Raw genomic sequence first — 15,308 nt, forward strand, 5'->3', positions numbered from 1 at the left:
AATTAAAGTATACTGAAGGAAGACTGGACTCTGAACATAGCATACTGCAGGCTACGTACTGACATGTATATCTTTAAACAGCATCATCCTGATACAATCAAAGTATACTGAAGGAAGACTGGATTCTGAACATAGCATACTGCAGGCTACGTACTGACATGTATGTACCAATATCTTTAAACAGTGTCATCCTAAGCAGAGGTATACCCTTCTCAGCACAATGACTTCAATGGACTTAGAAGGGTGTAATTCCTCTTAGAACAGTATGACTGTAGTCTCAATAATATTTCCTTGTCAATCAGTATAACCAGAGCCAAATAAGTATTTTTTTAAAAAATGCAATCCTTTTAAAGACTATAGTAAACATCAGCATTAAAAGGAAATATGAATACAAAGAACAAACGCCTTTTATTACTGAAGCACAACTACAAAAGACGTCTTTTCTATGTGAGAAAGAAACATGGAGGAAAGTGACATGCATTGAAGTGTACAGAATTGTACACCCTTATGATTTTATTCATTCACGTGTAGCATTTTTATCCAGACTTTCTTCTAAAGAATGCAGGGGGGCTTTCATTATTCTTGTCTTGTTCAGCCTCACAATGTTGTGAAGTAGGTTAGGTTAAGAGGGGCTGGCTGGCCCAAGACCCAGTGAGTTTCATGGCACTTCGACACTGGCATTTACAGCTTTTTTCTCTGAAACCTAAGAGGAACACATGTGCACATAGTGTCCTCATAAGCGAGGAACCAATATGAGAATCTGACAAGGCAAACGCTTGCACACAAATTGCTTCTGCTAGAATATGGCAACCCTATACGTCAGGCTCCATCTGGAGATTGGCAACCCTGGGAAAGACTTCTCTTGGTCCTCCACTAGGGTTGCCAGCTCCAGGTTGGGAAATACCTGGAGGTTTTTGGGGCAGAGCATGTGGAGGGTGTGGTTTGGGGAACGACTTCAATGACATAGAGTCCAATGGCCAAAGCGACCATTTTCTCCAGGGGAACTGATCTCTATCGGCTGGAGATCAGTTCTAATAGCAGGAGATATCCAGCCACCACCTGGAGGTTGGCAACCCTAATAGTCAATCAGAAGTCTTGTTGAGAAAAATCCCTACCTGGCCCCACTATAAGTTACATCCATTTCTTAAAAAACACTTGGCAGGCAACAGAAAAGGTGTCAGCAGGCACCACGGCAGTCACAGGCCCCATGTTTAGGGTTGACAGCTCTGGGTTGGGAAATACCTGGAGATTTTTGGGGCAAAGCCTGAGGAGGGTGGGGTTTGGGGAGGGGAGGGACTTCAATGCCATAGAGTCCAATGGCCAAGGCGGCCATTTTCTCCAGGGGAACTGATCTCTTATCAGATGGAGATCAGCTGTAATAGCAGGAGATCTCCAGCTAGTACCTGGAGGTTAACCCAAAGAAATAAAGGCTCAGTGCTGTAAGGATAATCGGAACAAACCAAAACAGCACCCAACAACATTTTTACGTTGACTTGCATAATGTTGCATTTTGTTGACTTCGGTGTCAGGCTGTTATCTCGGTTTAGATGTTTCCTCTGTTCCTTTGCTGAACCGTCCAGACTTCAAGGATGGCTCCACATACCAAAGCCTGGGAACACTACTCCTGGGAAATAGTGCTCTGTTTATGCTTTGTAATCTCCCGCCGTTTCTATGCTTTATATCTCCAACTAACGAGCAAGACACTCATAGCTGTCATCTTATCCTCAATGCACTGTATTGCCTATTTGACCAGTAAAAGCCATCTGCTTGGAATCTAATTGTCTCTGTGGTGATTTCTGGTTCTTTGAGTCAAGAGCTCACATTATGACAGCTATAAGTGTCTTGCTCGTTAGTTGGAGATAACGCGGGGGCTGAGTTGGGAGCACTCGAGGGGCGAATGAACCCTCTGGCAAGGTTTTTGTCCAAAAAGTCCCGTAGTACAGTGCGCTCGGAAGTGCTCATAGGGTAAATTTTACTCTTGGTTAATGTGAGCTCTTGACCCAAAGAACCAGAAATCACCACAGAGACAATTAGATTCCAAGCAGATGGCTTTTACTGGTCAAATAGGCAATACAGTGCATTGAGGATAAGATGACAGCTATGAGTGTCTTGCTCGTTAGTTGGAGATATAAAGCATAGAAACGGCGGGAGATTACAAAGCATAAACAGAGCACTATTTCCCAGAAGTAGTGTTCCCAGGCTTTGGTATGTGGAGCCGTCCTTGAAGTCTGGACGGTTCAGCAAAGGAACAGAGGAAACATCTAAACCGAGATAACAGCCTGACATCAGTCATTTTCATGTTGACTTGCATATTGTAAATTTTGATATTTGTATCTTGTTGTACTATTTTGTATATCATTTTGTATATATTTCTCACCTCTTCACCTTTATAAATTTTGCACTATTTCTATTATTGTTGTTGGGTGCTGTTTCGGTTTCTTCCAACTCCCTGGATGTTGGCAACCCTATCTGCCACAGAAGGCCACCCTGGGCGAGAGGGGCCTGCTTTCTGCAGAAGGCAGCTTCACGTGCTCCCCTACATGGATTTTAAAAGGAAAAAATTAATGGTCTTGGCCTCTCCACTCCCTCCCTCCCTCCCTCCACCCGCCTGCCATACTCTGACTATGAGGCGACGGCCTCATAATTATCCCACCCCTTTAAAGCACTTACTCCCAGCAAGGGGCCTCTTCCTATGACCGTCTCGCCGGGCGGCAGCGCCACAGGGCTGCCCCCCTCCACCGGCGCCACCTTAAACCCTGACATGACAGCAGGCCCTCCCGCCACAGGGTTTCGCACGGGGGACACAAAACACCAACGCACCGCCGTTCCGACGCTCTCTGCCTTCCCCCGGCACCCGACCACGACGCAAAGTTCCGCCCTGCTTTACGTTCCCCCGTCTTTGAAAGGAACCGCCCGATTCCCGCCGCGACGTCTCCGCGCTCGTTCCAAAACTACACCCCCCAGAATGCTCCTCTGCGGTGACGTAATGGGCGGGGTTCGGAAAGGAGTACACAAGCAAGTTCGGATGGGGGGGAGGACGTTGAAACCGTTAACGGCTACCCAACGTTCCGGTGAGTGACAGCCCCCCCCCCCGTGGTGCGGGGGAGGCGTCTCCGAACGCTCAGCCGACCAATCCCGGAGTGGGGTGGAGGGATCAGGGGGAGAGGGGCGTGTGCGGGAGAATGTCCCGAGGCTGCGATTGGCCGCCGTCGACGCTAGTCAGCGCGATCGCTGATGAGCCGTGGCAGGTCGATTCGCTTGGGTCCTGAGACGCGTGGAGAGTGCGCACGTGTGAAGGGCAACAATCAGCGTGCAACAGACCCCCCCTCCCCCAAAAAAGAAAAATCTCCCATAATTATCTAGTTTCTCCCAGTACTGGATAAATTACAAAATAGCCACCACTTTCTGCACCTAATCCCTTCCCTTTTCACACGTACAGGTGGACCAATTCTGATTATCCTTTTGTTTAAGCCTGTTAAAAAAATTCACACCAATAACAGTCATCAAGAACATGTTTGGGTTCATCCCTTTCAGCAATTTCCACCCATTCCTGATTTTTAGGGTTGCCAAGTCTGGCTTGGGAAATTCTTGGGGGTTTCAGAGGTGGACCCTTGGGAGGGCAGAATTGCGGGGGCGGGGGCTTGGTGGGGTATTAAAATACCATAGAGCCCACCCTCCAAAAACCACAATTTTCTCCAGAGGAACCGATCTCAGTCATCCGGAGATCAGTTGTCATTCCAGATCTCCAGCCCTCACCTGGAGCTTGGCAACCCTACTGGTTTTATTGTTTTAATGCTGTTACATTTGGGGAATTTTCAATTGCCCATTGACCGGCATTAAACCAGCCCCCCAAAAATGGGGAATGCGCGGGGAGAGATTTTAACTCTCCCCTCCCCAGTTGAAACACCAGTTATATCTTGTTTCCTTAACAGGATCACAGAGTTTAATTTTTCTCATGTTGCAGAGGATACTAAGTGTCTCCCTGTGCAGGAAACTGTTGCAGCTGCATCTTCAAGGGCCGTGATAAATGCATTGCTTATTGTGCCACTTTTACGTGATCTGTGGCGGTGAAGATAGCCAGCATGGCGTGGTGGTTAGGAGTGGTGGGCTCATATCTGGAGAACCGGTTCGATTCCCATCTCCTCCACATGAGCTGCGGACTCTAATCTGGAGAACCGGGTTCGATTCCCCACTCCTCCACATGAAGCCTGCTGGGTGACCTTGGGCCAGTCACAGTTCTCTCCGAACTCTCTCAGCCCACACAGAGGCAGGCCATGGCAAAACACCTCCCAACATTTCTTGCCTTGAAAACCCTACAGGGTCACCATAAATCAGCTGGGTCTATGGCGCCTGTGGGTACCATAGTGCCTGCTGATGGGTTTCTTGACACCCCCTTGCTTCTTTACATCAGCAACTAATATGGGCACTGTTAATACTTCTCCAACCAGCATTTTTTAATACCGCATAATATCAGGAAGTGTTTGTAAGCAGATATTACTGGCAGTACTATTTACCCTAGAAGTTAAAATGACTAAACTGAGGCTATCGTATTTTGGTCACATCAAGAGTCACTGGAAAAGACAGTCATGCTAGGAAAAGTTGAGGGCAGCAGGAAAAGAGGAAGACCCAACAAGAGATGGATTGACTCAATAAAGGAAGCCACAGCCTTCAGTTTGCAAGATCTGAGCAAGGCTATCAAAGATAGGACATTTTGAAGGACTTTCATTCATAAGATCGCCATGAGTCGGAAGCGACTTGACGGCCCTTTACACACTCTCTCTCTCTCTCTCTCTCTCTCTCTATTTACCCAACTTTTAAAAACCTACAAGGTTTGGGACCCGGGTATCTAAAGGACCATCTTCTCCCATATGTTCCTACCTGGGAATTAAGATAACAGGGAGAGGCCGTCCTGACTGTCCCATCAATCAAAGAAGCTTGTCTGATGGACACACGAGAGAGGGCCTTTTCAGTGGCAGCCCCACGATTATGGAACAACCTCCCCAGGGAGGTGTGCCTGGCCCCCTCACTTTCAATCTTTAGGAGGCAGTTGAAGACGCATTTGTTTACGTTTACTAACAGTCATGACCTGGGAATTTAAGTGTTGGTTTTCATGTTTTTATTATATTTTATTTTATGTATTTTATCTATGTTGTAAGTCACCTTGAGCACCATAAGGAAGAAAGGTGGCTAATAAATGTCTTTTAAAAAGAAAGAAATATATAATTTTTTCTACGTCAACTGTACATTTTTTTAGAAAGAGCGAGATCTAAACTATGCCGACAGGCTGTAAGCAGACAACTCCCCGGCGAAACAAGCCCCCCGTTGCTGCCGGTAAGAAGTTCTCCGTTCCGTCTGAGCAGAACCACAAAGCAAGCCCAAAGGACTTTGTGCAGCTTCTCCCGCTTGAAATCAGCCTGAAGATTTTTAGCCATCTGGACATCCGGAGCTTATGCAACGCTGCCATGACCTGTCGAAGCTGGAACCGCACCCTGGAGACCTGTGATCACTTGTGGAAGCTCCACTGCTTAACCGTACGGGCTCTCTGTCAGCGAGAGATTGACAGGGACAGAGGCAATGGGTATTCGTGGAAGGTATGTTCAGTCCAGACTGGTCATAAGAACTTAAGAAAAGCCCTCCTGGATCAGAGCAAGGCCCATCATGTCCAGCAGTCTGTTCACATAGTGGCCAACCAGGGGCCTCTAGGAAGCCCACAAGCAAAGTGACTGCAGCAGCATTGTCCTGCCTGTGTTCCACAGCACCTAACATAAATAATAGGCATGCCTCTCTGATACTGGAAAGAATAGGTCTGCATCATGACTAGTAGCCATTTTGACTAGTAGCCATGGATAGCCCTCTCTTCCATGAACCTGTCCGCTCCCCTCTTAAAACTTTCCACGTTGGCAGCCATCACCACATCCTGGGGCAGGGAGTTCCACAATTTAACTATGTGTTGGTTGAAGAAATACTTCCTTTTTTATCTGTTTTGGTCATGAAGAGACTAGCCGTGTGATCTGAAGCGAGGCAGCACCTTTCCAAACCCATGCCTCTGGTGAGCTTAGAAGGGTGTGAAGCTGATGAGCCCTGACCTGGATGGGCCAGGTTAGCCCAATCTTGTCAGATATCAGAAGCTAAGCAGAGTCAACCCTGGTTAGTACTTGGATGGGAGACCACCAAGGAAGTCCAGGGTTGCTACACAGAGGCAGGCAATGGCAAACCACCTCTTCTCATCTCTGCCCTGACTTGGATAGCCCAGGCTAGCCTGATCTCATCAGATCTCAGAAACTAAGCAGGGTCAGCCCCAGTTAGTACTTGGATGGGAGACCACCAAGAAAGTCCAGAGTTGCCAGCAATGCAAAACCACCTCTGAATGTCTCTGTTCTGTCACACTGATTTGACAGCACCAAAGGAGAAAATCCAACTTCTGTCATAGGAGCTTGACAGTGTGGACTTTATGAATGTGTTTCATAATAAATGAGATGCCCGCACACAACTTGAACCAATTTGATGTGAGGAAAGGATCTTGGAACCTTGACCTGGATGGCCCATGTTGGCCGGATCTCATCATAAATCGGAAGCTAAGCTGGGTTGGCCGTAGTCAGTACTTGGATGGGAGACCACCAAGGAGTCCAGGGTTGCTACGTGTTGGGTCTTAGATAGCGAGATTCGTTACATGTCAGACAGTCAAAGGGTTAATTAGCCAAATGGTCAGGAAGAGCAGATCACCACTGCTTCCATGTCATATGGTCACGTAGGCAAAGTAATCTGCATTTTACTGCTTTGGTATATCCTTTGTTTGAAAGAGAAACTGTAGCCCAGTTACTTGTAAGTTACCAACCTGCAAGCATGGAGGAGCACATTCTCCCTGTGAGAATGGCTACTCGTGAGTAAGCGTAGTAACTGCTAAAGGAGTTTAGCAAGTCTAGGAAACTTAGAGATGTAGGATGTTTATTGTTTAATCCATGTACCCTACCCTTGAGATTAGTTAGTAAAGAATTGATTTGATTAAGAAAACGACTCTGTGGTATTTTTGTGTGTGACTAACCTTTATTATCAATAAGCAAAAACCAAGATTCATCGCCCTGAATGGTAGCAGATTAATTAAGTGAGTTTCAGATCCTAACAAGTGGTAGCAGAGTGGATGGTTTATTCTTGGCTATTGATATAAAGTCACACAGAACAATTTTTGATTTTTGAATCGTGTCCCATCGGGGAACTGAGGAATACAAAGGACCTTACAGACGCCTGAGGGAATTCCTGTAAAGAAGCCGAGCAGCCGAGTCTGTGGGGACGACAGGAAAACTCAACCCTCACGCCTGTGAACTGGAGGAGGAGAGCGGCACGCTGCAAGAATGGGAGAGGACGCGAACCGGGCAGCCACGCCAGTAACATCGAGCACAAACGCAGGAGCCGTGAGTGTAAATGGGAAAGGGATCCAATCAGTAATAATTCCCCACATAAGTCAGTCATCCTTCCCAATATGGAAAAGATCTGTCGAATTAGCATTTAAGGCACTGGGGATTAAACACGTACTAAATGAAGATCCCCCAGATGAGACTGACAGAGATAAGTTTAATGCCTTTGATAAAGCTGATGCCCAGGGGATGTGCCTTCTGGTGGGAGCAATATCACCAACAGAGTCATCCATCATTTTAAATAGTAATTCAACGAAAGATATGATGAAAGCACTCAATGAAAAGTATGGTGTTTTGTCCAGAGGTCAGAGGATGAGCCTCAAGGCGAATCTACTCTCATATAAGATGCCTGAAAATGTAACTCTCTTACAACATTTAAAGCATATGCAAGATTTGGAATCAGAGGTGAAATTTGCAGGAGGGGAAGTGAGCTCAGAAGATTTTTTAACAATATTTATTGCCAGTCTCCACCAACGCTTTAATGCAGAGAAGCAAAACCTGCTAGCCAGAGAGGATTTAACCCTTAATAAGCTGATCACAGCCTTGAAAGAATTTGAAACAGACAGAGCACGCGAAAATGAACTGTCTAATGGAATACAGGTATTGCATGTGCATGAGAAAAAGTTCCAATGTTTCACCTGTCGAAAATTTGGCCATAAATCGTATCAATGCAAGCAGAGGGAATCAAAAGGGGGAAAACCCCCCTCTCCGGGGGAAAAGCCCGCGAATTTTAGACAAAGACCAGATTCAGCCACAACAGGAAGTCAAGGCTATAGCAAGCCCAAGAGACCAGATCAGATCGCTACGCTTTTGCTAAAAGATCAATCAACTCACATTTTACCAATAAAAGATGACCCAAAGCGTGTACAAAAATTGCTTTTAGATTCAGGGTCAAGTAACCATACATGTGGGATCATGGAAGCCTTTGATTATTTGGAACCATGTGCTGAAACGTTCATAATGGCCAATGGGGAGAGACAAATATGCACCCAGAAAGGACAAATTTCTGTTTCTATCCAGTCTCTCTGTGGAAATGTAATGGGCTTAAGACTACAGAATGTGCTTTATATGCAAAAATCTGAACATTGTTTACTGTCTGTGAAAAGGCTAGCAAATGCTAAGTTCCAAGTGACAATAAATGAGAACGGTTGCTATTTGTTTGATTCTCAAGCAAGGGAATATGAAGTTTTGTCAGAAGGTTCTCATTACTACTTGGAGAACGTTGCAGACCAGATTGTGGATTATACTGAGGACAGTGTTAATTCTGATGAACTGTATCAGTGTGAGAAAGACAATGGACTTTGTGCAAAGGAAAATGCTGTTATTGATGAAAAGGAATGCTTTGTTGACTGCAATAAGGAGATTAAAGGTTTAAATACTGAGAATTGCAAACATGAGGATTGCATGTATTTCTGGCATTTGAAATCGAAACACAGAAATATGGAGTCTGTGAGGCAGCAACTACATGAGTTTGGCTTGCCAGTAAAGGACTGTGTGAAGAGTTATAAGCAATGTGAAATTTGTATTGAAGCATCAGAGCATCTGCAGAGTGATTCAACAGAACCTCTAGCGCCATCTACTGATGAAGGAAATGTTAGCATCTCAGGAGACAAAAGGGAAAAGGAAATTTCCATTGTAAACGAGATGAATGCAACTGAGTCTGAAAGAATGAGTGATGGAAAGGTTGGAAGAAGGGAAACCGAGCCGGTTACATCCTCAGCATGGGAGCTTAGGCCGCCTGGTGCAGCAAAGTGTCTACAGGATACAGCATCAGAAGGAGGCAGTCCTGAAGCTGATGGAGATGTAAAGGTTTCAACCACCTTAAACCATTCTGAAGTGAAAAGTAACTTCTCAAGCTGGGAGAACAAAGAGCAAAAGTTTCTCAGTGGGGAGAAGAAATCACTGCAACAACTTACAGCGATAAACATTCTTTTAAACATTGCCACTTCAAAGAAAATGACAGTGATGATGTTTACTGTTACAGATAGCCAAAAGCTTACTTCACAACTACAGAAGCAAGGCTTCAAAAGGGGAAATAAAGAGAAATGTCTACTCAACAGAAAGGAAAATGGCCTATTGCAATACATTTTAATAATAATGGACAATGTTTTAATTTGCTGTGATACTGAGTCAAATGCAAAGAAAATTGCTGAACAACTGGAGAAATCAGCAGGATCCAAACTCTTTGAAGAAAGACACTGTTTTGATATGGAAACAGAAAGAGACAAAATACTGGAATTTCTCAAGCAAAGGAAAGGCCAAGAACGCAAGTCAAGCAAGACAAGGAAGAAATCTTCAACTCAAGATTAACCCAGTGAAAGACAAGAAACAAAAGGGACTTATTGATATGATATGATGTGTTAATAAATGTGATGAATTATGTTTGCATGTCTGAATGTAACTGAACCTCGAAAAGGGGATTTGTTGGGTCTTAGATAGCGAGATTCGTTACATGTCAGACAGTCAAAGGGTTAATTAGCCAAATGGTCAGGAAGAGCAGATCACCACTGCTTCCATGTCATATGGTCACGTAGGCAAAGTAATCTGCATTTTACTGCTTTGGTATATCCTTTGTTTGAAAGAGAAACTGTAGCCCAGTTACTTGTAAGTTACCAACCTGCAAGCATGGAGGAGCACATTCTCCCTGTGAGAATGGCTACTCGTGAGTAAGCGTAGTAACTGCTAAAGGAGTTTAGCAAGTCTAGGAAACTTAGAGATGTAGGATGTTTATTGTTTAATCCATGTACCCTACCCTTGAGATTAGTTAGTAAAGAATTGATTTGATTAAGAAAACGACTCTGTGGTATTTTTGTGTGTGACTAACCTTTATTATCAATAAGCAAAAACCAAGATTCATCGCCCTGAATGGTAGCAGATTAATTAAGTGAGTTTCAGATCCTAACACTACGCAGAGGAAGGCAGTGGCAAACCACCTCTATTTGTCTCTCCTCTTGAAAACCCTATGAGGTGGCCATAAGCCGGCTGTGACTTGGAGGCACTTGGTTGTGAGAATCAAATTGAGTTGAGGAGGTGTTCTCTCAGCCTTGAAAATTTTGAGTATCCATCTTCCACGCAATGTTCAGTTAAACGTTTGCACCATGAGAGTGTAAAAGTTCCCTCGCTTCACTAGAGGGCAGTACAACATCTATTCTCCATCTGGAGTCCATCAGAAACTCTGGTGCGAGGGATGCCAGCCTCCAGGTGGGACCCACAAAATCACACAAGGTTGGAAGAGACCACAAGGGCCATCCAGTCCAACCCCCTGCCATGCAGGATCCCACAATCAAAGCGCTCCCGACAGATGGCCATACAACCTCTGCTTAAAGACCTCCAAAGACAGGGACTCCCCACCACCGAGGCAGGGCATTCCACCAACGAACCGCCCTCACTGTTAGAAAGTTCTTCCTAATGTTTAGGTGGAATCACTTTTCTCTTAGTGTAAATCCATTACTCTGTGTCCTAGTCTCTGAAGCAACAGAGAACAAGCTAGTTCCCTCATTAACATGGCATCCCTTCAAATATTTAAACATGGCTATCATGTCACCCCTTAACCTTCTCTTCTCCAGACTAAACAAACCCAACTCCTTAAGTCTCTCCTCATAGGGCGTAGATTCCAGACCTTTGACCATTCTGATCGACCTGGGCATCCCCCTGAATTATACCTCGTCTCTAGACTACAGAGATCAGTTCCCCTGAATAAAATGGCTGCTTTGGAGGGTGGACTCTATGCATTTTACCCCACTGAGGTCCCTGTCTTCCCCAGGCTCCATCCCCAACTCTCCAAGAGTTTCCCAACCTGGATCTGGCAACCCTGTCCCCACCCTCCGCCGGTCGCCAGGGGTGTTCTGGCAACCTTGCGATGTGTTTGTTAAGAAAAGCCGAGTTTTCACTTCCATTGTCAAAGCCCAGGAGGGGGGTAAATGGACAAATTGGGGGTCTTTGCAGGGGAGAATCAGTGGGCATGAGAAGGATTATGCCATTGCTGCCCTTCATAAAATTATAATGGAAAAAGAGAGGATGGCAGAAGCCACTCTGGGTCCTTCTTGGCAGGAAGAGTGGGGTATAAATTAAGGAAGTGAATAAATAAATAAAGGATGTGTGTCAATATTTGAACGGCTCTTTTTAATTTGTCTTCCTTTTCTTCTTCTTCTTCCCCCATCCCTGCTCCCCGTTTATTTTTATCAGGTCACGCTGCTGAGAAACTACTGGAAAAGCAAAGTGAAGCGTGAGTGGCTGAGCGGAAAATATAGCAACATTTGTTCCCGCGGCAGCTTGCCAGAAAAGAGCATGTATCCCATGGATGTGGACACCTGGGGAGAAATCCTGGAAGCAGAACTGGAACGATAAGAAGGCCAGCTCCAGGACCAGTGGAACTGATGAGGACAAATATTGAGCCGCGTCCTGTATTTAATATTCATTTGGGGGGGCCCGGAAAATGACTGCTCTATGAATATTTGGCGTTTTGCACTTTTAGAACTTTGGAGTTTTTTCTTCTCATTCTTTGTTGGAAAGGTTTGGATGCTGGGTTTATCGTTTTAATCTACCGTTCAAAGGACTTGCTTCTTGGGCGCCCTCCAAATGCACTTTGCAAAGGATGACTAATATTTTTAAAGGCTTGGGTGTGTGTTCTTCGTGACCTTTGGTAAGAATGAACTATATCAGCATCGTCATGAGAAAAGAAGGGAAATGCTTGCACCATCCAGAAAGTCAGCAAACGTCGTGTAGCGTGGATCTGGGGTTGTGGAGTGCAGGCATATTTCACCCTCTGTTTCTAGGGAGGATTGCTTATCGTCTAGTGAGACTTGGAATATTTTCATTTTGTTGAATTTATTATGATCCAAGATCAGCCAACATAAGGGTACAAGCTAAACACAAATAAAACGTATAAAAACAAAAACAAAAAATCTTAACTCAAGGGCTAATTTTAGAAATACTACGCAGTTGAAGCACCTGCTTCCTTATCAGTGAGCCGAAGCTCAAAATTCGGCCACCTTAAGAGTGATTTCGTTAAGGCAATCTACAAGGAGAGTGGATATATAAAATTGATCAGATCTGCCTAGAAACTTAGATAAAATAGGGCAACACAGGGAATGAATATGCTTACAAAATGAACGGCGAAGTAACGAATTTTCAGCATTGATGTGTCAACCCTACCCTTAAGGTTGCCAACTCCAGGTTGGAAAATACCTGGAGATTTTGGGGATGAGCATGAGGAGGGTGGGGTTTGGAGAGGGGAGGGGCTTAAATGGGGTATAATGCCAAAGAGTCAACCTTCCAAAGCTGCCATTTTCTCCAGGGGAACTGATCTCTGTTGCCTGGACATCAGTTGTAATAGCGGGAGACCTCCAGCAATCAGCTGGAGGTTGGCAACCCTACCTACCCCTCAATATAGGAACCTAGCATCTCAGGCCTAGCCTTCTTCTAGGGTTGCTAACTCAAGGTTGGGAAATGGAGATTTGGGGCATGGAGCTTGGGGAGGGGGGCATTTGGGGCAGGGGGGACCTCAGTGGAGTACAGTGCCATAGAGTCCACCCTCGAACGCAGCCGTCTTCTCCAGGGGATCTGATCCACCAGAGCCAGCATGGTATAGCGATGGTTTGGAGCGGTGGACTCTGATCTGGAGAACCAGGTTTGATTCCCCACTGCTCCACATGAGCGGCGGAGGGTAACCTGGCAAACCGGATTTGTTTCCCCACTCCTACACATGAAGCCAGCTGGGTGACCTTGGGCTAGTCACAGCTCTCTCAGCCTCACCTACCTCCCGGGATGTCTGTTGTGGGGAGTGGAAAGGAAGGAGATTGTAAGCCAGGTTGATTCTCCCTTAAGTGGTAGAGAAAGTCAACATATAAAAACCAACTCTTCTTCACCTGTAGATCAGTTGCAATTCCGGGAGATCTCTGTGCCCCACCTGGAGGTTGGCAACCCTAATTGTTTCTGACATTCATTTTCTCTGTGGAGAGACTTTCTTTTTATGGGAGAGCATACGTTCATTTGAGATTCCGCCTACAGTCTGAAGTGATACAGCCCAGACATGGATTTATTACTTCAGAACTAACCTAAATCCTGATTATTTCAAGGGAACTTGCTCCCAGGTAACTGTGTGCAGGATTGAAGCCTTAGTAGACATTTTGAAAAGTTGCGGGGGGGAGGGAAAGATGGACATAGCCCCTTTTATGCTGAAAAATGTCTGACAACTAAACCTTAACTTAAAGGACTTTCCTCGCTTTCTTTGAAGAAATTGGTTTTTCTCATTCCGAAAGCATAAAATGATTTGCATCGACGGGTTTGGAAATTCCTGGATATTTGGGGTAGAGCCTGAGAGTAGGGTTGCCAGGTCCCTCTTCACCACCGGCAGGAAGTTTTTGGGGCAGAGCTTGAGGAGGGTGGGGTTTGTGGAGGGGAGGGACTTCAATGCCATAGAGTCCAATGGCCAAAGTGGCCATTTTCTCCAGGGGAACTGATCTCTATCGACTGGAGATCAGTTGTAATAGCAGGAGATCTCCAGCTACTACCTGCAGGTTGGCGACCCTTCTGGGAAGGGCCAGTTTTGGAAGGGTAGGAACCTCAGTGGGGTATAATGCCATAGAGTCCACCCTCCACAGCATCCATTTTCTGCAAGTGAACTGATCTCTGTCATCTGGAGATCCGTTGCAATTCCAGGAGGTCCCCGGGCCCCACCTGGAGGTTGGCAACCCAGGGCCAGAAACAAGACTTCTTTTCAATTTGATCCAAGAGGATGGCAAGTGAATAATAATTTACGATCATTGTGAGCCAGACTAATAGCTAAAAATACTATATGAATGACTTCCTCTGTGGCGGAGTTAAAACTGTCGAGAATATGTTAGCACCTATGTTTCCTGTCATTTGTGGGTTTTCAGTCACAGGCCTCAAACTGCATCCTTCAGTAGCGTTGCCAGCTCTGGGTTGGGAAATACCTGGATATTTGGGGGGTGGAGCCTGGGGAGGGGAGGGACTTCAATGCCATGGAGTCCAATTCCCAAAGCAGCCACTTCCTCCAGGTGAACTGATCTCTATCGGCTGGAGTTCAGTTGTAATAGCAGGAGATCTCCAGCTAGTCCCCGGAGACTGGCAACCCTAGTAGTCATATATGCTCTACTCTCAGACACAGGCACGAAACAAGGTCGGTGAAATGTTTTATTTAAAATGAGGAAGCAAGTTCTGAAGCAATGGAATCATCTAGATGTCACAGACTGACAGACTGCAATTCGGCTTTTTATCATTTTGGGCCCCGTCGACCGTTCAAGAATTTGTACGACATGTCTCTGAGTTGTAAATAAATAGGACGAGTTCCTGCTTTCATGGTCTGCAACAGCGCAGGGTGTTTTTAGATGTGAAAGCCTGGTCAGAAAAGGAACAACAGCCGCACAGCAGTTATCAAGAAGGCGACAGCTGAGTGGGCCAGCGTTATCTTCCTCTTCTGGCTTCCCTTTTGTATGTAGCATCACCCTGTTGTGGAAGGGCCTGTCATCACAGATGAGTTACCGGAAGGGCTGCCTGTGAGTAGATTTCCTAAGAGCCTAAGCATTTTTGGCCTGCATCCTACCAAGCTGGCAGCCTTCCTCTGACTAGAGTTGCCAACCTCCAGCTGGGGCCTGGAGATCTCCTGGAATTACAACTGATCTCCAGACTACAGAGATCAGTTCCCCTGGAGAAAATGGCCGCTTTGGAGAGTGGCTCGCGTGGCAGTACACCTTGCTGAGGTCCCAAGCCAAATCCCACCCTCCCCACGTTCCCCCCCCCCGAACTTCCAGCAATTTCCCAAACCAGAGTTGGGAACCTGACCTCCAACTAGGGTTGCCAACCTCCAGATAGTAGCTGGAGATCTCCTGCTATTACAACTGATCTCCAGCCGAAAAAGTTCAGTTCACCTGGAGA

At 45.8% G+C, this 15,308-nt stretch overlaps 2 protein-coding genes across 2 annotated transcripts in view; one reads left to right on the forward strand and one right to left on the reverse strand.

Annotated features, from left to right (window-relative positions):
* Nucleotides 1-2,790, reverse strand: part of APLF (aprataxin and PNKP like factor) — a 39,597-nt gene extending 36,807 nt beyond the window's left edge. Inside the window, exon 1 of the mRNA XM_056856772.1 lies at nt 2,671-2,790. Coding sequence (XP_056712750.1) covers nt 2,671-2,763 — 93 coding nt within the window. The 5' untranslated portion in view covers nt 2,764-2,790. The remainder of the gene's footprint in view (nt 1-2,670) is intronic.
* A 2,483-nt stretch (nt 2,791-5,273) lies between these two features.
* Nucleotides 5,274-11,782, forward strand: FBXO48 (F-box protein 48). Its single transcript, XM_056856786.1, has 2 exons — nt 5,274-5,591; nt 11,598-11,782. The coding sequence occupies exons 1-2, from the start codon at nt 5,274-5,276 to the stop codon at nt 11,757-11,759; spliced, it is 480 nt and encodes a 159-aa protein (XP_056712764.1). The 3' UTR covers nt 11,760-11,782.
* Nucleotides 11,783-15,308: the final 3,526 nt, after the last annotated feature.

The sequence above is a fragment of the Euleptes europaea genome, chromosome 10 (assembly GCF_029931775.1).
Source record: "Euleptes europaea isolate rEulEur1 chromosome 10, rEulEur1.hap1, whole genome shotgun sequence".
Lineage (NCBI taxonomy): Eukaryota > Metazoa > Chordata > Lepidosauria > Squamata > Sphaerodactylidae > Euleptes > Euleptes europaea.

Excerpts from the sequence above, each read along its gene's own strand:
- FBXO48 (XM_056856786.1), top strand. The coding sequence starts at position 5,274 with ATGCCGACAGGCTGTAAGCAGACAACTCCCCGGCGAAACAAGCCCCCC. Across the intron at positions 5,592-11,597 it reads GCAATGGGTATTCGTGGAAG|GTCACGCTGCTGAGAAACTA; the intron begins GTATGTTCAGTC and ends TATTTTTATCAG.